The sequence below is a fragment of the Rhinopithecus roxellana genome, chromosome 19 (genome assembly GCF_007565055.1).
Source record: "Rhinopithecus roxellana isolate Shanxi Qingling chromosome 19, ASM756505v1, whole genome shotgun sequence".
NCBI classification, from domain to species: domain Eukaryota; kingdom Metazoa; phylum Chordata; class Mammalia; order Primates; family Cercopithecidae; genus Rhinopithecus; species Rhinopithecus roxellana.
In genome coordinates, this window is record NC_044567.1 from 36530398 (window position 1) to 36555935 (window position 25538).

General features: G+C 40.3%; 1 protein-coding gene across 4 annotated transcripts in view; it reads left to right on the forward strand.

Annotated features, from left to right (window-relative positions):
• Positions 1–25538, forward strand: part of LOC104667954 (protoheme IX farnesyltransferase, mitochondrial) — a 137953-nt gene that overhangs the window by 82580 nt on the left and 29835 nt on the right. For all 4 annotated transcript variants that reach the window (XR_004055052.1, XM_010370565.2, XM_030923516.1 and 1 more), the window contains exon 5: positions 6818–6888. Coding sequence is in view for 3 of the 4 variants with exons in the window: in XM_010370565.2 (XP_010368867.1) it covers positions 6818–6888 (71 nt within the window). In the remaining variant the exon portion in view is untranslated. The remainder of the gene's footprint in view (positions 1–6817; positions 6889–25538) is intronic.

Genomic DNA, 25538 nt, shown 5'->3' on the forward strand with positions numbered 1-25538 from the left:
GTACCTGACCTTATGCCAATTTTCCAAGTGTAAGCATGGCTACTGCTTCATTTCCAGCTTCCACATCTCATGTAAGCTTCTTTTGGCCAGCCCTAACCTAAAACTGTACAGAAAGGGAATTCTGGGTAATGTAGTTCTGGATTAACTAAATTGACACAGCACAGAGCCATCACGGTTCACCCTTGTCAACTTGGCAGTCAGATACATCTTTCAGCCATACTAAACTTCCAAATAAGGTGATAGCAGAATCATGCTTTATGCCAAACACAATAAAACTTACCCTCTGACAACCAAAAAATCACTAATTTACTCCCCAAAAGAGAATACAAGTCTCTATTCATCTTTAGGTGCCATTCATTTCTCTTCAAGCTCCTTGATACTGCATAACTTAAATACTGAAGTATGAGTCTAAATACTGTTAACATATTTTACATTAAATGGTAGGAGGATAGGAGAGAGGAATAAAAAGTTTGATTCATATATACAAATACAGTTCTATCAAAATAAGAAAAAAACATTTATAACTGTTCTAGTCCTCATTTCTGCAAGTGATCACAGGGTCATTGCTGGTATTTATAACCACTTTCTTCTGATAGCCAGTGCCTATTCTCTTTGTCCTTGGCAAACACTTTGTCCTTACCACATAACACAACCAAAACCTGGAAGTGGAGCTTTCCTATACTGCTGTGGGAATGAAAAAGTGGCACAACCACTTCGTGAAATAGTTTGACAGTTTCCTAAGTAGTTTAAATACCTCATCTATATGATATATGTGTGTTTAGCTTTGAGAGTGAAAAGCATATGTCCATACAAAGACTTGCACACAGGTGTTCATAGCTGCTTTTCTGTAATAGTTAAAAACTATTAGAAATGTTCAAATATCCATTAACCAGATATCCATCCAAAAACCAAATACCCATCAGCAAGTAAAAGGATGCACAAACTGCGATACAATTGAATATTACTCAGCAATAAAAAGGAATGAACTATTGAAACCCTCTGCAAGATGATGAATATCAAAAGTTGTTATTTGGAGTGCAAAAAATTCAGACAAAAAGAGTCCATTTTATTTACATAAAGCTCTAGAAAATGCAAGTAATGTATAGGAACACGAAACAATTCAGTGACTGCCTGAGGACAAGGAGCTTGTGAGGTCGGTGGGAGAGGGGGACTACAGGGAAACATAACAAAACATTTTGGGTTGATTTGAATATATTCAGTACCTTGATTGGTGGGTGTTTCGTGGGTAAATACGTAAGTTGAAACTTACCAAATGAAATAGTTTAAATATGTGTAGGTTATTGCATGTCGATTATACCTTAATAAAGATATAACTGTTAAGAAAAAGAGATGGACTCTAACAATGGATAATCTGTATTTTTATTTACCAACTAGAGTGACATTGCTATGTTGTAAAATGACAAAAGATTTATTCGCTTGACCTGCTACTTTTAAATTATGTAATTCTTGATGAGTGTTTGTTCTATTTGCATTATTTTGAATTCACATCAATTGCAACCACACATCTCTTAAGTGGTTCAGACAAGTGACATGGGGATTGAAAGGAGAGAGAGATAACATTTAAGTCAGAAGTTTAGGCTTCAGTCTAGGTAGTTGAATCTGAACTTAGTGTTAAAAGATGGGTTGGGTTTGTTAAGTGAAGGTGAAGATTCAAGGAACGTCAGTCTAATCAATGGATGCAGACATAGGTGAGAAATGAGCAGAAGTGCATGATGTGCTACAGTCCGTCACTTACACTGCCTTTTCAGATCCTCATAGTAACTTCAATAGTTAGAGAAATTATTCCCATTTGCAGCTGAGGAAACTAAGGCTTCTGACATAACTTTCTCCAACTTCAGAGTCAGAAGCTGGCTGAGTCTCCAACTCCCATGGTCAGTTTGCTCTGTTACTGAGACAGCAACGAGTGTGACCAGGGGATAAAAATAAAGTAATTGAGAAGCTTGAAAGTAGTGTGAGGGCTGGATTAGGGATAGCCTTTGAATAACTTTCGAAGAATTTGGATTTTTTAGGGTCTGTTGGGAGTGAGCAGTGTGAGGAGTCCGTTAAATATTTTTGAGCAAGTAATTTCATTAGGCTTCTATAGTAGTGGCAATAGCAGAGTGAACCAGGAAGGGTAGATTTGAGAAATATTATGAAGTCCAAATAATCAGGATGTGGTGATGAATTGGATATAGTTGGCCAGTGCATGGAAGAAATCAGCCAATTCTAAAGATTCTGACATGGGTTATAGAGAAGTTGTATGTTTAACAAAAAAAGAATCTGGAGAGGCACTTTGATTTTCATGGAAGTGTGTTGAATTCAATTTGAGACACATTGAGTTTGTGATGTTAAAACATCTAAACAACAACAACAAAAAAAACAGCAATCAAGTGACATTACAAAATTGGAGCCCAGCAGAAAGTCAGGGCTGCACACGTAGTGGCTTTATTGAAAGATAGGAGAGTGAGGCTGGGCGTGGTGGCTCACGCCTGTAATCCCAGCACTTTGGGAGGCCGAGACAGGTTGATCACGAGGTCAGGAGATCAAGACCATCCTGGCTAACACGGTGAAACCCTGTCTCTACTAAAATACAAAAAATTAGCTGGGCATGGTGGCGGGTGCCTGTAGTCCCAGCTACTCGGAAGGCTGAAGCAGGAGAATGGCGTGAACCCGGGAGGCAGAGCTCGCAGTGAGCCGAGATCGCGCCACTGCACTCCAGCCTGGGCGTCCATCTCAAAAAAAAAAAAAAAAAAGATAGGAGAGTGAACACGGAAGGCAAGGGTCTGCACTTTGGGTAAGGGTCATTGTGTTGGGGGGAAAGGGAAAGGTTGCTTCCTCTTCATCTCCACTGTCACAGCCCTTGTTTAGGCCCTCATCATCTCACCTGGGCTTCTTTACAATGTTTTCTGTCAAAATCATCCTCCAAGTGGCGGTCATAGGGATCAATCCAAAATACACCTCGTACACAGCAGAGTCTTGGCACATTACCATGGCACGTGAGGCTCTCCGTGACCCTTGTCTACCTCTGGAGCTTCATCACCAGCCATGCAGCAACACTCATGGTAATAGCAAATAAACTAATCTTTAGTAAGCACATTCTGTGTGCCAGGCATCATGCCTATGTACATTATCTTAATCCTTACATTACCTGACAAGTTCTATATTATATGAAGAAATTAGGTTTACCCAGGTTGCACAGCCACTATTAAATGGTAAATCTGAATTTTTTTTTTTTTTTGAAACGGAGTCTCGCTCTGTCATCCAGGCTGGAGTGCAATGGCGTGATCTTAGCTCACTGCAAGCTCTGCCTCCCGGGAAGGTTCACGCCATTCTCCTGCCTCCGCCTCCCAAGTTGCTGGGACTACAGGTGCCCGCCACCACGTCCAACTAATTTGTTGTATTTTTAGTAGAGACGGGGTTTCACTGTGTATCCAAGATGGTCTCGATCTCCTGACCTCGTGATCCGCCCCCCTCGGCCTCCCAAAGTTCTGGGATTATAGGCGTGAGCCACCATGCCTGGCCTAAATCTGAAATTTAACCCTAATTTCTCTAGCTACGAGACTAGGCTCTTAATCGGTCTGCTGTGTTGAACTTCTCCTAGGTACTCCAGCATTTCATCAAAATTCTGCCTCCTACGCATTTATTCATGCTTCCTCTGTCTGGAGTGCTTGTCCCTCCTACCGTATACCCTTAACCATCTAGCCCTGCTCAGCCTTTAAGCTTCCCTTAAAGAGTACTTGAGGAAAATCGTCCTTGCCCTTTTCTGTCTCCCTACCTGGGTTCAGAGCCCATTCTCTGGACTCCCATAATCCTTTGCACAATTCTGTCCTCCTACTGCACATGTGATTATAATTAGCCAGGTTCTCTTATCTCAGTCCTTCTAGTGGATTAGGAGTTGGCAGACATTTTCCGCAGAGTAAGACAGTGAACATTCTATGCTTTGTGGGCTATGCGGTCTCTGTTGCAACTACTCAGCTCTGCTGTTGTGTAAAAGCAGCCATAGCAATACTTAGGCAAATGGGTGTAGCTGAATTCCAATAAAACTTTGTTTATGGACACTGAAATTTGACTTTTATATAATTTTCACATGCCACAAGTACTCTTCTTTTAACTTACTTTCCCAATTATTAAGGAGATATAAAAAGACAGTGGCTTGTGGGTCTTAAAAACAGGTGCAGGCTGGATTTGGCCCATTAGCTGTAGTTTGCCAACACCTGCATACTGCATAGAGTAAGAACTTCTTGAAAGCAGGTTCTGAATCTGACTGACTTTTGTATCCGCGTTGTATGGTGTGTAGTAGACACTAAGGAAATTGTATGGACTGAATAATGAGCCTAAAGAGGAGCATTGAGAGAATGTAGAATTAGGAGAACCCCTTTTAAGTAGTGTGTTCAAGTCAGGGCAGGACTGTTTTCAAAAGGAGGGGAACATTCTAGGCATTTATCCTGTAACAATAATTGCACACATATGCAGATACATGTTTAGGGATGTTTGTCATATAGAATGATGAGCAATAACCTACCTGTTCATCTCTACGGGATTGGTTTTATGGTATATCCGTTAAGTGGAATATGCTGCAGTCGATAAAAACTGCAGGTGCCACAGTTGCTTCCAACAGAAACCAATTCAAAAAAGCCACCTGTAGGGTGAACACTGCCATTTCCTAATCTGGGGTCTTCTCATGCAGCCATGGCCTCAGGCAATGCAGGTGAGGCAATGCAGACTCCTGACATTTAGTTTCTTACTCTGACTACAGCCACACACACAGGAACCCAGGTGTAGCAGTGCCCAGGAAGCTCTGAAAACTCAGGCTTGGTATACAGCTCCTTTTGCAATGCATGTAAAATACTTAACATGTATAGCCCATTCTTCATAAAGGTTAGCCATCAAGAGAAGACTATCTTTTATTCTTATAATTATAGATAATATATGCTATCTTAATGCTGTGGGGATAGTAATGGTTATCATTATTGGTATGTAGTTTTCTTTTAAAGGTCTGAGAATCACAGGTAGCTTACCATTGGTTAAATGAACTGTAACTGGATGGTCATTATGACCCAAGTGTGAAGGACTAGGACTAGTAGATACTTAATATGAATGACAGGGAATCCTCACTGTGCGTAACACTCAGAGTGTTGTGAGTGAGATGACTATAGTAATGTGAAAGGAATGGGAAAGAAAAAAGTAAATAATCATACTGGAAAACGTCATTGTGTTTAGGAATATCAAGACATTGTAAAAAAATTAAAAGTAGATAGTCTGTAGTATAGGATACAGGGAAAGGAAACGTATGTCAAAGTTTTTTTGAAAATTAAAGGGAACACAACTTACCAGATGTCCCAAACTTACAGGGATAAATTCTACATTTCTCAAATAGTTCAGAATAAATTTTCTTTCATTTTTAACCTATACTTCTTAGCAAATCATACTAGATGACTTGTAAAAGTACAATAAAATAGAATGCTACTTATTCGTCTTTTTAGCACTAGTGTTTATTTTTTTCTAACATTTATAGAACACATATCTAGTACAACACACTCTACAAAGAGCTATGATTCATACAGACATTAGTAAGAAATGATTCCTGTCACTCAAATCTAGTCAGACCAGGAATTTCTGAAATCTGTTGTTTATGTTTCTCTTGAAAAAAGGTTTCATGGTCAAATAAATTTGGGGAACACTGCCCTAAAGTAAGGTTAATTAGGTTTCTTCACTTTGGGATTTCTCAGAGATTTTATTGTACTAATATGGTTTGACCATAGAGTCATTCTTCCTGGAGCAACTCCAGGGACAGTAAGGGAACATAGCTGGGGAAATACTGACTTCAGCCTTCCATTGAATTATTGTTTCATCTGTTGATTTGATTCTAGCCCATTTAGTCAAAGATGTTCTTAAATAATAACCTGATCAGCACATTTTTTGAGTATTCTGTTTTAGCAAAAAAGGAGACTAGTAAGAGACATTAATAACAAATTTAAGAACATACTGTACAGTTTGTCAAGGCTTTGGAAAATTAGTTTTGATAATCCCTTGGGCCTTGTCTTTTATAAACAATTAAAACTGTACTTCATTATTAGGATGACCATACCAATCTATTGACCAAGCTAGGATGCTTTCAGAATGAAAGAGGTTTCTGTTAATGATACTGGCACCAAGATGTGAATTAGAACTATCCTGGGCAGAATAGGATGGTTACCTTCATCACAGTATATCGTCAATTTCATCTGCGATCTTAATTACGTTCGCCCTGGTTCTTGACATCAGTAGTCCATTCCTCAGGGTCAGTTGATTCTTGGTTGATTCACAGACTTTGGGTTGTGTGAAAGATTCTGAAATTATTTACAGCGCTAATGCTTCAAACCTGAAACTATACAAGCGACCCTTGAGTGACACGGGTTTGAACTGTGTGGGTCCACTTATACATGGGTTTATTTCAATCAACGCAGACTGCAAGATGTGAAACTTGAATATAAAGAGGAGCCACCTTTTCTCATAGGCGGGTTCTGGAGGGCCTACTGCGGGAGTTGAGTGTGTGTGGATTTGGTTATCCACACATGGGGGATCCTAGAGCCAATCATCTGCATATGTCAAGGGACATACCACTTGTATGTTTAACAAGTGATTTTCAAAGTGGATAAAAGTAGATATTCCTGGCACCTAGTGCAAATTGTTTTCTTTTTTAATTTTTCTTCAAGAAGTGCCAGAGTATTGATTTATACTATCAAAATTAAAATGAAGTTTACTATAGAAAAAATGTTCAGTGCTAGAGCAGAAGAAAGGAATTGTTTTATAGTTAATGTTGTCTGTCTTTTTACAGTTTTTTGAGGTGCCATTTGACTCAAACATGAATAGGACAAAGAACAGACCGCTGGTTCGTGGACAAATCAGGTAAAATCATGAATACAAGTGTCTTCCACATTATAAAGCATTCATTTGCTTGTTCATCTGAGTCATTTCCCACTATTTTGCTTTGAGCTGTGAAGTGAAAATAAAATACCCACAAAGGAACAAATTAATATGGAAATGCAGTATATTCCACCTCTAACCAAAATGTTTTATAAAGCACTTGAGATGGATGTAAGAATGGCAGGGTTTTTTTTATGGTAGTAACTTGTGTGATAGATTTTTTTTGTTAATTCTACTTTGAGACATAGACTTTCATTTGTAGTGGCTGAAGATGAAAACATTGCATTAACGCCAATGATTTTCAGACAAATCCATGTAGGGTCTCAGAAGAAGGATGTCTGAAATCTTACTTTTTCAGATAAACTGATAATGCTGTTGTATGCCAAGTAAAGCACTGCCTCCATCACTCTCCACCAATTTCAATTAAGTAGAACTAAAAGGCATATAAATATTTTAATATCACTAATGGTTAATAATTAAACATTTTACTTCCTGGAGACCTCTAAACCGGCATTTAAAAACTTTTTTTTTAACCTAATATATATTACAAGCCTAGAAGAATAAAAAGGGCCAAATGGTTTATACTGACTGTGATAAATCATTGGATTCTGTCTTCACGTTTCTAGGCAATGCCCTCATGGAGCTTAAAATTTATTGTGGTAACACTTGTGAATCAAACGATCACACATATTTAGGTAAAACAATAAAGGAAGCAAAGGTATATGCAATCAGATTAATCTATGCAAAAATGATCTTTAATATTATCTGGTTTTAGACATTTCTCAATGAATTTAAAATATCATTATATTAAAAAGGGCAATAGAACCAGATGAAAAGATATAACAACAAAAAACTCACATCTACTGATATTTTATTTCCTTTTTCTGAAATAATAAACAAAGGTATATGCTGTGTTTGAGGTTTAGAAACTGTCAAAAATATTTTTATTTGGGTAGATCTATTTTAGAGGGGAAAATGCAAAGTCTATAACCTATCTCAAGAGCTAAAAGCTGCTATTGCCCCTGGTAATGCTTTGGAATTTCTGTTCAGTCGTTTTTCCTCAGTGAAATTATACCCTCCTTTAGAACCAGGGAAGTGTAGGAATAGGCCCAGCAAGTAGTCTTTAAGCATAATCAGATAAAGGCTCATCATTTTAAACAGCCCATCTTTCCTTTGTCCAGCCCATCTTACTTTGTGGTGGAAGCACAACCTGTTAGTACAGGAGGGAGCACTGTTAGTACAGGAGGGAGCACTGGGGCCTTAGCTGTTGTAATCGGCAACACTCTCCTTTTAAAAGGGGTTTGGATCATGATCCCAAAAGGCACAGTCCCAAATATTGAAGTCCCAAAAGATCAAAATTCCTAAAGTCTCAAATCCCTAATGTCCAAAGTCCCGAAAATTCCAATCACAGGATAGTAAAATCATGTTAGGTGGAACTATCGCTTTATTTTTATCTTTATTTAAAGCTTAAGTATGGTTTACGGAGATGCATATGGATGCCAGGTTGACAAGGGGTGAACCTGTGGACTTAATTATAGGTGTCAACTTGACTAGATTGAAGAATACCTAGAAACCAGGGGAAGCATTATTTTGGGTGTGTCTGTGAGGGTATTTCCAGAGGAGAATAGTGTGTGAATCTGAGTAGATAGGGAAGATTTGCCCTCAGTGTTGGTGAGTAACATCCACTTGGCTGGAGGCTGGAAGAGAACAGATAAAGAGAGCGAACTGGTGTCTCTATAAGAGCTGGGACAGACTTATCTTCCTCTGCCTTAGACATCAGAACGCCAGGCTTGCTGGCCTTTGGACAGACACCAGAAGCCCCCTGGGTCCTGAGGCTTTCAGCCTGAGCTGAAAAGCTCCTAGGGTCATTGACATCCTAGGGTCTTCAGCTTGCAGATGGCCTGTCGTGGGACTTCTCAGCCACCATAATTGCATGAGTCAGTTCCCCTTAACAAATCCCCTCTCATATATCTATATACACATCCTATTGGTTCTGTATCCCTGTAGAACTCTGACTAATACAGATTTGCCACTGGGGAAGCCAAAGATTATTCCTTCTTACTGTATTTCTTACAACACAATGGAAGAGATCTGTGATATTGTTCCCTCTAAAAAAGGCTATGATAAGTTAAGTGTATGAGGCTACCTAATGTGAAAGATAAACATTTTCAAGCTAATTATTATTGGTGCTTTGAAAGCAGAAAATTGCTTAATTGCAACAGCTGGCAATAAACAGACTTTCAAATGGATAGCATATACTTATAAAATTTGTAGACCACAACCACTTTCGGAATACAAGTGTAGTGAGTGTTTCGAAGATCATAGAAATGAAAATACTGGCAAAAAATACAAGAAATCTTCCCTGTCAGATTATTCTGTCATGTACAACTTCTGCCCCTTCACACATAACACCATGTTTGCCTTCAAAAAATGCCCTTCATCAGAGAATAAAAGGAATTCAACAAGCCCAGGGACCTTCTGAACCAAAGACACTTGCCGATATTGAAGTTCCTCTAGTGTCACAAAAAACCATTAAATGGTGACCTATTCTTGATTAGTGATTTGACTGTCAAAGAAGATAGACTTCTTATATTTACCACTCAGTCTAATGTAGAAAAATCAGCACATGCTTCACGTTGGCTAATGGATGGCACTTTCAAAACTATCCCCACTTTTTTTTTTAATCAACTATATAGAATATGCCCCTGTTGGATCCACAAATTCTAGAAATTATTCCCTCCTTTATGTATTAATGACTGGAAAATGTGAAGCAGTTTATAAACACTTATTTGAAGATTTGGAAGACTTTGCAAAAGAAAATGGATTGTAATCGGATCCTCAAACACAGATACAGAGTTAGGTACAATCAAGGCATCTAAAGTGAATTTCAAGATGTTACCAATAAAGTGTATTTTTTCCATTCAGCCCAATGCATTTGGCGGAAAATTCAGATGAGCGGGTTGGCTACACGATTTGGCAACACTGAAAACCGAAAACCTCACTTTAAAAATACATTATTTGTCTGCATTGGCATTCCTTCCAACTTATGACATTCCAGGAGCTTTTAATAAATTAAAGCTGCATTTGCCTGAAGAAACCAGTAAAGTTACTGACTGGTTTGAAAATAATTATGTGCGTGTTAGGATAAGATGACACGAAATGGTGCTGCTCTTCGATCACCAGTATTGTTTCCACCAAATTTATGTTCTGTATATGGGTGCATGTGGAATGGATTTCCTTTTACCCAAAATAACATAGAAGCATGGCATAAGATGGGAAAATTTGTGTATTTATTTATCTATTTAGAGACAGAGTCTCACTCTCTTGCCCAGGCTGGAGTGCAGTGGCGTGATCTTGGCTCACTGCAACCTCCACCTCCCAGGTTCAGGTGATTCCCCTCCCTCGGCCTCCCAACTAGTTGGGACTACAGGTGTGTGCCACCACACCTGGCTAATTTTTTGGTATTTTTGTAGAGACTGGGTTTTGCCATGTTGGCCAGGCTGGTCTTGAACTCCTGACCTCAAGTGATCCGCCTGGCTTGGCCTCCCAAAGTGCTAGGATTACAGGCATGAGCCACTGTGCCCAGCCGGGAAAATTTAATAAGGAGTGCTCATGTCAGTTTATATCAAATCATAGAAGAGTTTCAAAAAGATCAGAACCACATTGAAAATGAATGTGAATGTATTCTCCAAGGAGAGCCGTGTCTTAAAAGAAAAAAAAGCAGCTATTCATCGTGATGCAAGAAATCAAGATATGGGTAATGATTATGAAAGTCGGCCTGCTCTGATGGACTGTCTCTGTTCAGTTGCTCATAATCTATCCCTGTAATACTCTTTCATTTGTCTAATTTTCTTTTTTAGTTTTTTTCTTTCTCTTCAGTTTTTTTCACCATTTTAAATTGTCGGCATTGTTTTTACAATTCACTATGCTATGTATTTCATCTTCACTTCATTTCCAATTCCGGAGGTATAGATTGTGTAAGGCCTTTTAGAGTTCTAATTCAATTTGTGCGTTTTTTGCAAACCTGACTCCACAAAGTGCATTATCACAAATTTGACTTTGTGTATTAGCATTGTGCATGGATGTAAAAACACTGACAGTTCCTCAACAAATGGAAAGATGTCCTTTTTATCCATCTGTGTTTGTGAAAGATAGAAGTTCTCAAGATCTTGGCTCTGGGGACTGTGTATGTGGTGATGGTGACCCATCATGGTTTTTGAGCAGTCTTGTGAAAAAAGTTGTCTGTCATGGCATTTCAGAGGAACACAGTTTTACCACTGACTGCACACCATCACCATCCATAGTGATACGGATTTATACATTTCCTTTGACCTCTTTCTTTATGAATAAGGTTTGTCTGCTTTTAACTGTTATGCCCATGTGACTGTCATTAGTATACCTGAGTGTTTATGCTTGCACAAATGAATATGTTATTACTGCCTATTTTATTGTGTAAAGTGGCTTATAAAGTGTTCTGTCATGTTTTTGTATGTTTCTCAAATTCCCTTTCAGAAATGTACAGGGATATCTTTTAAAGAATTTTTAAATTATTTTTTCCAGAATTATATTTTCAGGATTTTGATCTTTTGGGATTTTAGACTTTAAGGATTTTGATTTTTCAAGATTTCAACATTTGGGATTATGGCGTTCTGTTGAGGAAAATAAACAATGGGTTTCTAAGGCATCCCTTTGTGCAAGCCATAGACAAAATGGCAAAGAATAGATCCCAGTGAGAACCATTTAGAGTATGTGGCCTTGAAGCAAGTGAGGAACAAGAAGCCATTGACCAGACATTATAGCCCAAAGATGTATCTCTAGCTATTCAGCTAGATCCAGAGATTAAACTGAGTCAGTGAAAGAAAGAAGAGAAGGTGTCATTGTTATGTGTATATCAGGTGATTAGGATCAAAGAGATCACGTAGGGATAGTGTTCTCCCACATAGCATGATTGTAAAATGGGCTGAAGGTCAAATGGGTTTGCCCAGGACAGTCCTGGTTTGCCCCCACAGAATTATTGATAACGTCCTGTTTCCCTTTCAACAATGCCCAGTTTGTATGATAACGGTAATGCCACCCTGTACAGAGGGAAATATGATTGTGATGCTCACAGAATTTCCTTATTTCTGAGGCTGTTTCATGCAAATTGGCATTGCTTATTTTGCTTAGAAGAGAAAAACATATAAATGTAAAGTATAATGTATCTAAATTATTATAGTTTCCAGGTATGCAGGCATACCTCATTTTATTGCACTTTGCTTTATTGTGCTTCACAGATACTACATTTTTTACAAATTGAAGGTCTGTGGCAAGCCTGCAGCAAACAAGTCTGTTGGTGCCATTTTTCCAGCAGCACATGGTCACTTTGTGTCTCTGTGTCACACTTTCATAATTCATACAATACTTCAAGCTTTTTGTTATTATTATATCTGGCATGGTGATCTGTGATCAGTTGTGTTTGATGTTACTGTTGTCATTGTTTTGGGACACCACCAACTGTGCCGATAGAAGACAGCAAACTTAATCGATAAGTGGTTGTGTGTGTTTTGACTGCTCCACCAACTGGCAGTTTCCCCATCTCTCCCCCGCTCTTTGGACCTCCTTATTCCCTGAGAACCAACAATATTGAAATTAGCCCAATTAATAACCCTATAATAGCCTTGTGTGTGCAGGTGAAAGGAAAAATTGCATGTCTCTCACTTTAAGTCAAAAGCTAGAAATGATTAAGCTTAATGAGGAAGGTGGCATGTTGAAAGCTGAGATAGGCTGAAGGCTAGGCCTTTGGCACCAAACAGCCAAGTTGTGAATGTAAAGGACAAGTTATTAGAGGAAATTAAAAGTGCTACTTCAGTGAATACAGAAATGATAAGAAAGTGAAACAGTCTTATTGCTGATATGAAGAATGTTTTAGTGATCTGGCTAGATCTAAGCAGCCACAGCATTACCTCACACGAAGGCCTAATCCAAAGCAAGGCCCTAACTCTCTTCAGTTTTATGAAGGCTGAGAGAGGTGAGGAAACTGCAGAAGAAACGTTTGAAACTGGCAGGGATTGGTTCATGAGGTTTAAGAAAATAAGCCAGCTTCAAAACAGAAAGTGCAAGGTGAAGCAGCAAGTGCTAATGGAGAAGCTACAGCAAGTTATCCAGTATTTCTAGCTATAAGTTCATTGATGAACATGGCCACACTAAACAATAGAGTTTTCATATAGACAAAACAACCCTCTATTGGAAGAAGATGCCATCTAGGACTTCGATAGCTAGAGGGGAGAAGTTAATGCCTGGCTTCAAAACTTCAAAGGATAGGCTAACTCTCTCATTAGAGGCTAAGACTGATACTATCTTTAGGTTGAAGCCAATGCTCATTTACCATTCCAAAAATCCTAAGACTCTTAAGAATTACACTAAATCTACTCTGCCTGTACTCTATAAATGGAAAAACAAAGCCTGGATACCAGTACATCTGTTTACAACATGGTTTACTGAATATTTTGAAACCTATTGCTCAGAGGAAAAGATTGCCTGCAAAATATTACTGCTTATTGACAATGCACCTGGTCACCCAAGAGCTCTGATGGAGATACACAAGGAAACTAATGTTTTCATGCCTGCCAACACAACATCCATTCTGCAGCCCATGGATCAAAGAGTCATTTCGAGTTGTTTTTTTTTTTTTTTTGAGACAGTCTCCCTCTGTCACTCAGGCTGGAGTACAGTGGTGTGATCTCTGCTCACTACAACCTCCACCTCCCCGGTTCAAGCAATTCTCCTGCCTCAGCCTCCTGAGTAGCTGGGATTACAGGCATGCACCACCACCCCTGGCTAATTTGTGTGTGTGTGTCTGTATTTTTAGTAGAGATGGGGTTTCACCATGTGGTCAGGCTGGTCTCGAACTCTGGACCTTGTGATCTGCCCGCCTCAGCCTCCCAAAGTGCTGGGATTACAACCATAATTGACTTTTTAGTTTTATTTAAGAAATACATTTTGTAAGGCTGTTCCCATAGATCGTGATTCCTCTGATGGATCTGGGAAAAGCAAATTGAAAACCGACTGGAAAGGATTCACCATTCTACATGCCATGAAAAACATCATGATTCAGGAAGGAGGTTAAAATGTCAACATTAACAGGGGTCTGAAAAAATTGCTTCCAACTCTAATGTATGACATTGGGGAGTTTAATACTTCAGTGGAGGCAGATATGAAAGAAATAGCAAGAGAATGAGAATTAGAAGTAGACCCTAAAGATGTGACTGGATTGCTGCAATCTCGTGATAAAACTTGAACACATGAAGAATTGCTTCTTATGGATGAGTAAAGAAAGTGGTTTCTTGAGACCTAATGTATTTCTGACGAAGATGCTGTGAACATTGTTGAAATGAAAACAAAAGATTTAAAATTTTATATTAACTTGGTAGATAAAACAGTGTCAGAGTTTGAGAGGACTAACTCCAATTTTGAAAGAAGTTCTACTGTGGGTAAATTGCTATCAAATAGCATTGCATTCTGTAGAAAAATCTTTCATGAAATGGAGAGTCAATCAGTTGGGCAGTGTGTTAGTTCATTTTCACACTGATATAAAGAACTACTGAGACTGGGTCATTTATAAAGAAAAGAGATTTAATTAACTCACAGTTCCACATGGCTGGGGAGGCCTCAGGAAATTTACAGTCATAGTAGAAGATCAAGCAGAAGCAAGCACCTTCCTACATGGTAGCAGGAGAGAGAAAGAGCAAAGGGAGAACTGCCACAAACTTTTAAACCATCAGATCTTGTGAGAACTCCATGTCATGAGAACAGCATAGGGGAAACCACACCCATGATCCAACCACCACCTCCCAGCAGGTCCCTCCCTCGAAATGTGAGAATTACAATTTGAGATGAGATTTGGCAGGGACACAGAGCCAAACCGTATCATTCTGCCCCGGCTCCTCCCAAATCTCATGTCCTTCTCACATTTCAATACACAATCATGCCTTCCCAACAGTCCCTCAAACTCCTAACTCATTCCAGCATTAACTTAAAAGTCCAAGTCCAAAGTCCCATCTGAGACAAGGGAAATCCCTTTCACCTGTGAGCCTATAAAATCAAAAGCAAGTTACCCACAAGATACAATGAGGGTACAGGCATTGGCTAAATGCTCCCATTCCAAGTGGGAGAAATTGGCCAAAACAAAGGGGCTGCAGGCCCCATGCATGTCCGAAACCCAAAAGGACAATCATTAAATCTTGAAGCTCCAAAATAATCTCCTTTGACTCCATGTCTCACATCCAGGGCACACTGATGCAAGAGTTGGGCTCCCAAGGCCTTGGGCAGTTCTGCTTCTGTGGCTCTACAGGGTACAGCCCTCATGACTGCTTTCACGGGCTACCCTTGAGTGCCTGTGGCTTTTCCAGGCACATGGTGCAAGCTGTCAGTGGATCTACCATTCTGAGGTCTGGAGGATAGTAGCTGTCCTCTCACAGCTCCACTAGGCAGTGCTCCAGTGAGGACTTTGTATGGAGGCTCTGCCCTGACAGAGGTTCTCCATGAGGGCTCAGCCCTTGCATGCAGCAGACTTCTGCCTGGACATCCAGGCATTTCCATACCCTGAAATCTAGGCAGAGGCTCCCGAAGCCCAACTCTTGTCTTCTGTGCACCTGCAGGCCCAACACCATGTGGAAGCAACCAAGGCTTGGGGCTTGCACCTTCTGAAGCCATAGCTTGAGCTATACCTTGGCTCTTTTTAGCCACAGCTGGAGCTGGAATGGCTGGGACACAGGGCTGTACAGAAGCTATACAGAGCAGCAGGGCCCTGGCCTCAGCCCATGAAGCCATTTTTCACTCCTATGCCTCTGGGCCTGCGATGGGAGGGGCTACAGCAAAGATCTCTGGAATACTCTGGAGAGATTTTTCCTATTCTCTTGGCAATTAACATTCTGCTCTTCATTCTTATGCAAATTTCTGCAGGCAGCTTGAATTTCTTTGCAGAAAATGGGTTTTTCTTTTCTACCACATGGTCAGTCTGTAAATCTTTCAAACTTTTACATTCTGCCTACCTTTTAAATGTAAGTTCCAACTTCAGACCATCTATTTGTGAATGCATATGACTGTACACCTTCAGAAAAAATCAGGTCACCTCTTGAATGCTTTGCTGCTTAGAAATTTCTTCTGCCAGATATCCTAAATCATCTCTCTCAAGTTCAAAGTTCCACAGATCTCTAGGGCAGGGGCATAATGTCTCTTTGCTAAAGCATAGCAAGAGTGACCTTTACTCTAATTCCCAATAATTTCCTTGTCTCCATCGGAGACCACCTTAGCCTGGACTTCATTGTCCATATCACTGTCAGCATTTTGGTTAAAACCATTCAACAAGTCTCCAGGAAGTTCCAAACATTCCCACATCTTCCTGTCCTTTTCTGAGCCCTTCAAACTTTTCCAACCTCTGCCCACTACCCAGCTCCAAAGTCGCTTCCACATTTTCAGGTATCTTCATAACAGCACCCCACTCCTGGTACCAATTTTCTGTATTAGTCCATTTTCACACTGCTATAAAGAACTACCTGAGACTGGGTCGTTTATAAAGAAAAGACATTTAACTGACTCACAGTTCCACATGGCTGGGGAGGCCATATGGACAAACAAACTGACTTCTTTGAACATTTCTGGCAAATCGTTCTGGCTATAATGATTATTGTAATGAGGGAGTTAGATTTAGAGCCTCCTTTTATTCTCTGGCAAAGAACACACCTTAGAGTTCATATGTCGCATATTAGGGACTCACATTGAAGGGTGAATCCTTTGGTTTGGATGTGGTTTGTTTGTCCTCACCAAAACTTGTGTTGAAAGTTGATCCCTGATGTTTTGGTGTTGAGAGGTAGGGCCTAGTGGGAGGTGTTTGGGTTATGGGATCAGATTCTTCATGAATGGCTTGGTGCTATTGTCATGGTGAATTCGTTCTTGCTCTCAGGAGACTGGATTAGTTCTCATGGGAATGGGCTAGTCTCTGAGAGAGTGGGTTGCCATAAAGCAGGAAGCCCTCAGGTTTTCCCATTTGTACATGTCTACTTCCCTGTTGACCTTCTTTGCTATATTTTGATGCTATGTGAAAGCTCTCACCAGAAGCCAGAGCCATGCCCTTGAACTTCACAGCCTACAGAACAGTGAGCTAAGTAACTTCTTTTTTTTTTTTATAAATTACCCAGTCTCAGGTATTGTTTTATAGCAACATGAAATGGACTAATATAGTGAGTAAACCCACTTTACAAGTTGAGTCTGCAAACTCAGTCATGCAATTAAGGAAAATGTCAGAGAAGTTTAACCTCTTAATAGAAAGATTAAATATTACCCAGTTTTAACTTGGTGACTGGAAAAAGCCAATTAGCAATTTTACAAATTTTTATGTAATAAATAACATGTCAGTCTTCAGGTATTCTTCATATGATGATCATGGTCTAATGAAAAATGTTACTTAACTGACTCTAAGCATGACAAGTCATTTAATTAATCTTTCCACATTACTGCTTCCTCATGTGTAAAGAGCAATCGTAATTGCTAACCTAGGCCAGGTGCATGGTTCACACCTGTAATTTCAACACTTTGGGAGGCAAAGGTGGGCAGATCACTTGAGGCCAGGAGTTTGAGACCAGCCTGAGCAACATAGTGGGACCCTGTCTTTACAAAAAAAAAAAATTAAAATTAGCTGTGCATGGCGGCACGCTCCTGTCATCACAGCTACTTGGAGACTGAGGCAGGAGAATTGCTTGAGCTCTGGATTTGGAGGTTCCAGTGAACTATGATTGCACCACTGCACTCCAGCCTGGGGAACAGAATGAGACCCTATCTCAGGGAAAAGAAAAATCCTAACCTGTTCATCTCATAACATTATTATGGATATAATAATAAGATCACTAAAATCATGTAAATAAAAGTACGTTGTTAGGGAAGAGGTTTAAAACTATAGAGAAATGTTGAGTTGTTTACAGAATTTGAATTTTTTAAATTTGCTTTAAAATATGCCTGTCAGCTAATAACATAAAAAAGAAATTCACGTTATTTTCAAAGGATGGGGAGGGGTAAGCAAAAACACTTGCTGAATAAGTGAACTCAGAATGAAAACTGTGTGTTTCCAGTATGATTAAGTTGGTAGGCAAAAACACTCAGTGGAAAGTAGAATGACGGGTTATTGAAACTTTCCCTCATACTGTCATCATCAGAACACTTTTGTGGAGAGTGTTGTCTATGTAGAAAAGGGTGCTAGTTCCTAAGGTTGCAGAGAGGTAAATAACATGGTCTTCATTCTCTTGGAATCACGTCGAGGAGATGGCAACACACGTGCATTAAAAGGACACTAAGTGTTGTCAAAGGTACATTTCACTCAACAAATGTGTTTTTTTAATGCACATGCAAGCCAGGCATGGTGTCTTGTGGGATTCTGAGTCATGAAGCATCTCATGTGTGTAATGTGCTGAATACCACAGACAGGCCCACTGTGACGTGGGAGCACAAAGAGGAGTATCTACCTCAAACTGAGGAGGCCAAGGATTACTTCTCAGGGAATGAGTCTTGAAGCTGAGAACCAGAGGATGAGTAAGAAATAAGTCATTCTGCCTGTTCCCTGCTGAGCTCTTGTTTCTGTTCCTTCCTCCTCCACCTACTCTAGTTTGGTGGTCCTTAACCTCCTTCTCATCTCACTTCCCTGCATTTACTACAGTCCACACTGTCTGTACCTCCAGCCCAGATTGCTTTTCTGAGCCTAGTTCCTTTGAAAATCTATTAGGCTGCCCCTGCAGGCAGCTCACATTTTGTGTTTTACCCCAATTCACTTTCGTTCCCAAATCTTTTTCCTTAATACCTTAATTTATGTTCCAAAGTCAGGCACCTATAAAGCCATCCTAGACACTCTTTTTGTTATCCCCTTCATCTGATTACTCAACAAATTGTGTCTTTTCAACCCCCTGGTTTACCCTGGAATCTATGCCCTCTCACCTCAGTGCTTTAGCTTCAAACCATCATCAGTTTTGCATGGGTTATTACAGCACATCCCAGCTGATTTCTCTGCCTTCTTCCTAACCCTCCTTCCATCTGTCTTCCACTCAGCTGGCAGATAGGTCTCCCATAAGTGATCAGTCACTTTTTCACCAAACATATTCAACACAAAACACATATCTTTGCTGTGGTGAAAAGTACTACAATAAACGTGAGTACAGGTATCTTTTTTATTTATATTGATTTATTTCCTTTTGGGTAGATAGTAGTGGGATTGCTGGATCAAATGGTAGTTCTATTTTTAGTTCTTTGGGAGATCGCCATACTATTTTCCATAGAGGCTATACTAATTTACATGCCCATCAACAGTGTGTAAGAGTTCCCTTTTCTCTGCATCCTCATCAACATCTTCATTTTTTGTCTTTTTATAATAACAATAGCTATTCTGACTGGGGTAAAATGATATCTTATTGTGGTTTTAATTTGCATTCCTCTGATGATTAGTGATGTTGAGCATTTTCTTGTATACGTTTTGGCTATTCGTATGTCTTCTTTTTTTCTTTTTCTTTTTTTGTTTGAGACAGGTCCTGCTCTGTTACCCAGGCTGGAGTGCAGTGGCAGGACTATGGCTCACTGCACCCTCAACCTCCGGAACTCGTGATCCTCCCACCTCAGCCTCCCAAGTAGCTGGAATTACAGGTGCCAGTCGCTGGGCCTAGGTAATTTTTTTTACTTTCTGTGGCTAGTCTCGAACTCCTGGGCTCAAGCGTTTCTCCTGCCTCAGCCTCCTGAAGTGCTGGGATTACAAGTGCGAGCCAGCATACCCAGCTAATTTTTTTTTTTAATTTTTTGTAGACACAGGGTCTCACTATGTCGCCCAGGCTGGTCTCAAACTCCTGGCCTCAAGTGATCTTTCTGTCTTGGCCTCCCGAAGTGCTGGGATTACAGGCATGAGCCACCATGTATGTCTTCTTTCAAAAAATGTCATGTCATTTGCCCACATTTCCATGGCATTATTTGTTTGTTTGTTTTTACTATTGAACTGTTTGAATTCCTTGTACTTTCTGGGTATTAACACTCTGTCGCATGAACAGTTTTAGGCACCATTGTCAATACTGTATTACAGAGGTGAACAAAACAGACAAAAATTCTTGCTGTCGTGGAGCTTGCATGCTAGCCATTATCTCTGGCAGGTAGCTAATGCTTAAAAATGGATGGATGGACAGGTGGATGGATGATAGAGAAAGAAATGACCTTCCAGGTGGCAGAAATACAGAAGTAAAGATACCAAAGAAGGAATACATGGCATCTGCTGTCAAGACGATGAGAAGGCTATTAGGACAGGAGTGGAGAATGAGTAAAGAGACAAAATGAACATCAAGATAGAGAGACAGGCTGTAGACCTTGACAGACAAATAGGTTTTGGATAGGTAGAGAATAAAGCAAACACCATATCAGGCAAGATGAACATGGTGAGCAAAGGTGCAAAGACAGGAGTGCAAAATATATGTGTAAGGATAAAAACAGGCAACCCGGCCAGCTGTGGAGGGAAGAGTGTGTATAGGAGAATTGTGAGGAAGCTAAACTGGGAAGAGGTTAAGGAAAATGTACGGACCAGACTACACTGTGAGGGCTGTTCTGTAGGAATTGGACCTTGGTCCGTGTTGTTCTGGAGCTCCTAACTAGTACATAATAAGGCAAGAGAGAGAAAGAAAAGTCACATACATTGGAAAGAAATGAAATTCTTTTCACAATGTGATTGTTTACATGGAAAATTCAAAGGAATCTACAGAAAAGCTACCAGCAGTAATTAGTGAATCTAGCACGGGTGAAGGATACAAGGTCAGTATACCAAAATCAGCTGTGGAATTCCACTTCCAGCAATGGCAACATGGGCTGCTCCCCAGTGAAACTGGACTCGGCAGAGGACTCTTCGATAAAACACAAAAGCCACAAACCACGCAAGAAAAGTAGATAAACTCTACTTCATCAAAATTAAAAACTTCTGCTCTTCAGAAGACCCTTAAAATGAAAAAGCCACAGAGTAGGAGATAACATTTGTAAAATACAGACATGGTAAAGAACTCATGTACAGAATACAGAAAGAAGTCTTAAACTCTTTAAGAAAACCACCTTAAAAGTAGACAGAAGGGGCTGGGCACAGTGACTCACGCCTGTAATCCTAGCCCTTTAGGAGGCCAAAGCAGGAGGACTGCTTGAGCCCAGGAGTTTGAGACCAGTCTGTGCAATATAGTGAGAACTCATCTTTATAAAATTTTTTTAAAAAATTAGACAGGTATGGTGGCATGTGCCTGTAGTCCCAACTACTTGGGAGGCTGAGGAGGGAGGATCACTCGAGCCCAGGAAGCAGACATTGCAGTCAGCTAAGATCACACTGCTGCACTCTAGTCTAGGTGACAGAGCAAGATCCTGTCTCAAAAAAAAAAAAAAAAAAAGTGCGTAAAAGATTTAAGTAGGCCCTACTCCAAAGATGAAATACAGATGTTAAATAAGCAAAAGATTTTCAGCGTTAGTAATCATTAGGGGAAATGCAAATTAAAAACACAGTGAGATACCACTACACACTGATTAGCATAATTAACAGTTATTAAAAACAACAATACAGTGCTGACAAGGGTGTGGAATACCTGAAGCTCTCATATATTGCTAGTGTGAATGCAGAATGGTACAATCAATTCAGAGAACAGTGTGGCAGATTTCAATAAATTTAAACAAAATTTACCATACAATCCCACTCCTGTGTATGTATGGACACATGTCCGTACAAAGATCTGTACATGAATATTAGCTTAAATATCACTAAAGACAACCTACACATCCCTCAGCTGGTGAATGGATAAACAAATTATGGCCGAAATACTACTCAGAAATAAAAAGGAACAAACCACTGGTACATGCAGTGACACGGGTGTGTTTCAAAAGCACTATGTTCAGTGAAAGAAGACAGAGGCAAAAGACGACGTGCCACGTGATGCCATTTGTGTGACATTTCAGAAAGCCAAAACTAGGCACAGAAGTAAGGTCAGTGGTTACCAGGAACTAGGGGGTGACAGGAGGGAATTGGCTACAGGGGGGCATAAGAAACTTTTTGAAAAGATAAATTTATATGTTCTATATCTTGATTGTGGTAGTGTTTTTTTGTTTTTTTTTTTTTTTAACTCAGAACTAACTGTACACTTGAAATTGGTAAATTTGTGTATGAAAAATTAGAGTCTGTTTTAGACTAGATTTTCAGAGCACTTGGTTTTTCCTTGGGGAATAGAATGCTATAGGTTGTAGAACATAAGATTTTGGGGTCCGACTGCCTGGAATCAAAGCCTGGCTCCTCTGCCTGCTTCACCATGCAACCCTGACCATATTACTTAACTTCTCTGAGGCTCTGTTTCCTCACCTATAAAATGAGGATCGTGCCTTCCACCTCACAAAGTTATGTGAGAAAACGACTGTTCTCATAAAGCCATCAGTAAATGATACTGTTGTCATCATTGTTACTACTTTTATCAGAACTGTGTCCTGAGCATCTCTGGATGTAACGCTGTGTGCTAAATGCTGGAATGTGACCAGCGTGACCTGATCCCTGCCTTCATTTCAGTCCGGTGGGGAAGGTAGAGCATCAGCCAGTGAACAGATGAACTCTAAAACATCATTCTAGGTGGGCACCAATGGTACCAAGGAAAGAGACAGAATGATAATACAGAACAACTGGGAGAGAGCACTCCAGAGCAGGAAGGCACTGGGAGGGAGTGGACTGGAGTTGAGACCTGAAGGAGAGTGATGCGGAGATCTGGGGGAACACATGGTGGCTAGAGTGGGCTTGTACCTGACACTATAAATAGAAAGGCCAGTGTGGTGAGAGCATAATGAACAAGGGGCAGGGTGGCACAAGATGAAGTCAGAAGGCCTGTAACGCCGTGTGCAGTGGGAGAAGCCAGAAGTGAGTTGTACAAATGGGACTGGTGTGACCAGATTTAGGTTAAAAGAACCCCTTAGCTGCCTGGGTAAAATAGACCATAGAATCCCAGGAGAGAGACTTGGGACAGCTCCTGGCATAACTTGATAGCTTGGATCAGGGTGGTCACAGCAGAAGTTCTGCTGTGACTCAGCTCAGAATTCAGGCTGGCTACCATTGCCTTTCTTCTCTGAAATGCTCCCGTCTCTATTGCCTATGTGTATCTTCACCTTTGTTACAGTGCTATAGCTCTGTCTACCTGTAATTCATTATAAGGGAGAGGAGCAAAGGAGACACTAGAACATAATCCCAGAGAAGGTGCCACTCCTCTGTTCAGTCAAATCCTCACAGCCATCAGCAACAGAAATACATTTCTGTTTAGCCAGGCTGCCGATGCTTGTATTGTGAAGACAGAACAGAGTAAACCCCGCAGGGAAACTGAACCCCATAGAATTCTCCACCTCTCCTCTACTGAGAGTCTTCTTAAAGGCAGAATGGTTTGAATGCCCAGCCATCTAAATATAGTCTTTTCTTTGTTCCCCCTTTTAATGTAACTCAAACCCTAGTGAGCACAGTCATTATTTTCCAGAATTGTACATACATAACCTTCCGTGTACTTTATGGATGAGTTCAGGGGATTTTAAAGGATAATTTTGAATATAATATAGTTTCACCTTAGGGCTGACCTAAATAAACAGAATAAACTGCAGCTCCACTGTTTCAAGAAACTGAAAATGCATCTGGTCCTATTACAGCTTTGAGTGCCAGTCTTGGTGCTGCTTGCCTGTTTGTTACTGAGCTCCCTTTTGTCTATGTTGTTTCAAACAATGGAAAAAGTGACCTTGAATATATTTAATAAACAAGGAACAGTAAGATAATGGACTGTTTTTGAAATAGTTCCAGTAAAAACCCTTTACGTTTTAAGCAACATAGAAATTTTCTATATATATATATATATATATATTTTGCAAATCAAAGGGGAAAACGTTTATAGCTAAAATACCATTTAATGAGAATAAAATCAATGCCATGACATTATCATTTGTTTCATCTTCCCAAGGAGAATAGAGAGGACAGTAGTTAAGTTTTAGTTATGTTGATTGCTTATATAAAATGCTGATTCCTGCCAGCAGTCGCCAGGTGTCTCTCACACTGCTGGGAGAGGAATGTCTTGTCTTCTTCATCTGGTCACCCACGTCACTGTTCTAGGGGCTTCTGGCACTGTTGCAAGGCAGAGCTGTGCTTCCTTGAGAGTGTGCCAGGCATTTACTTTGGTTGCTTCATTCTAGTCTGGGAGCAGACACAAAAGGGAAAAGAAAGAAAATACCATTTCCATATATCTAGGTATCACTTATAATTTTTTAAAAAACATGATTGTCTTATGTTCAGGAAAATTCTGGTCTTCCTGTTTTCCTCCTATTTAAATTCATCCAAAAGCTTCCAGGGACACAAGAAATTATTAGCTGTTTTGACCATCCATTCCAGAAAAGACTGTGGCCTTACAATAATTGCAAGTGCTTAATAGAAACATCCTTTTGCAGCTTCTATTTACCAAATGTAGTTCCTGTAGAAACACTTGACCCCGTGGCTTTCTGCTTTTTATGTCAGCTCTGGGGCCTTTATGATAGAATTATTTATCAGAGTCTTTAATGGCTCGGGGCCACTTGATGAACTTGAGTATGCTGTACATCACATCACTTAGGAAGCATCCCAGATGCTCATGGATAAATCTAGAGTCATGGTGCATTTGGCTAAAGAGCTGCACATGAGGAAGTCTGGAGAGAAGTGCTCCAGAGGGGTCACAGTGGAGCTGTCTTAACCTCTGCTGTCAGCTTCTCACCACAGAGTTTATCCCTATTAACTTGGAGCCAGACAACTGCGTCTGTTCCCCTTAGGCTGTGTCAGCACGGCCACCTCACAGCCTCAGGGACCCATGGCTTCCATTCTGGATACCCACACTGGTAAGTGGGACTTGGCAGAGGCAAAATCAAGTAGTTTGTTTCTGACACCTCTGAGCCCGTTTCGTTGCCAGTTTTATATCATCACTAGGAACTCCCTTCCCTGTACCTCTTACATATCACACAGGCAGCTGGTGTCCTTGAACGCCTTCCACTTAACAAAGCTCCATATCTGCTTGCAACACTGGTCCTAATAGGATAAATGGATTTAGTAGTTTTAGAGTGGCCAAGAGGAGGGGACGGCAGAAGAGACAAGTGGTTAAAAGTGAATGTTCCCAATATTTCTTCTAAAATATACCTCAGTTCTTCTCAGGAGGGTATAAAACCAAGTGTTTTGCCCCAGCAGATTATATAGCTGCAGAGTCTAACACCTATTTTGGAATGTTTCTGGGGGTCCTTGGGACCCCTTTTCTATCTTATGGTCTTCTGTGCTGTAAGACCTGGAGACCAGCTGGCCTGAATGAAGGTTGTGGGGCCTGAGGGCTCTCCCAGCACCTCTGCCAGCCCTGCTGCCTCATTGGTTCCTTCTCTTCTGACTTCATATTTGACAGGTTGTCCTGTCTTAGACAAAAATCTATTAAATTCGCCGCTCCATCCAGTTACTCTTCTATTTATCCTCTTTGTAGCCAGACTTCTGGAAAGAGTGGCCTTCTCTGTACTTTCACTGCATTTTTCTCTCTGCATGTGGGCCCTTCCAATCCCGATCACTCTTCACTTAAATGGACTCATATCAAAATGGCAACCTC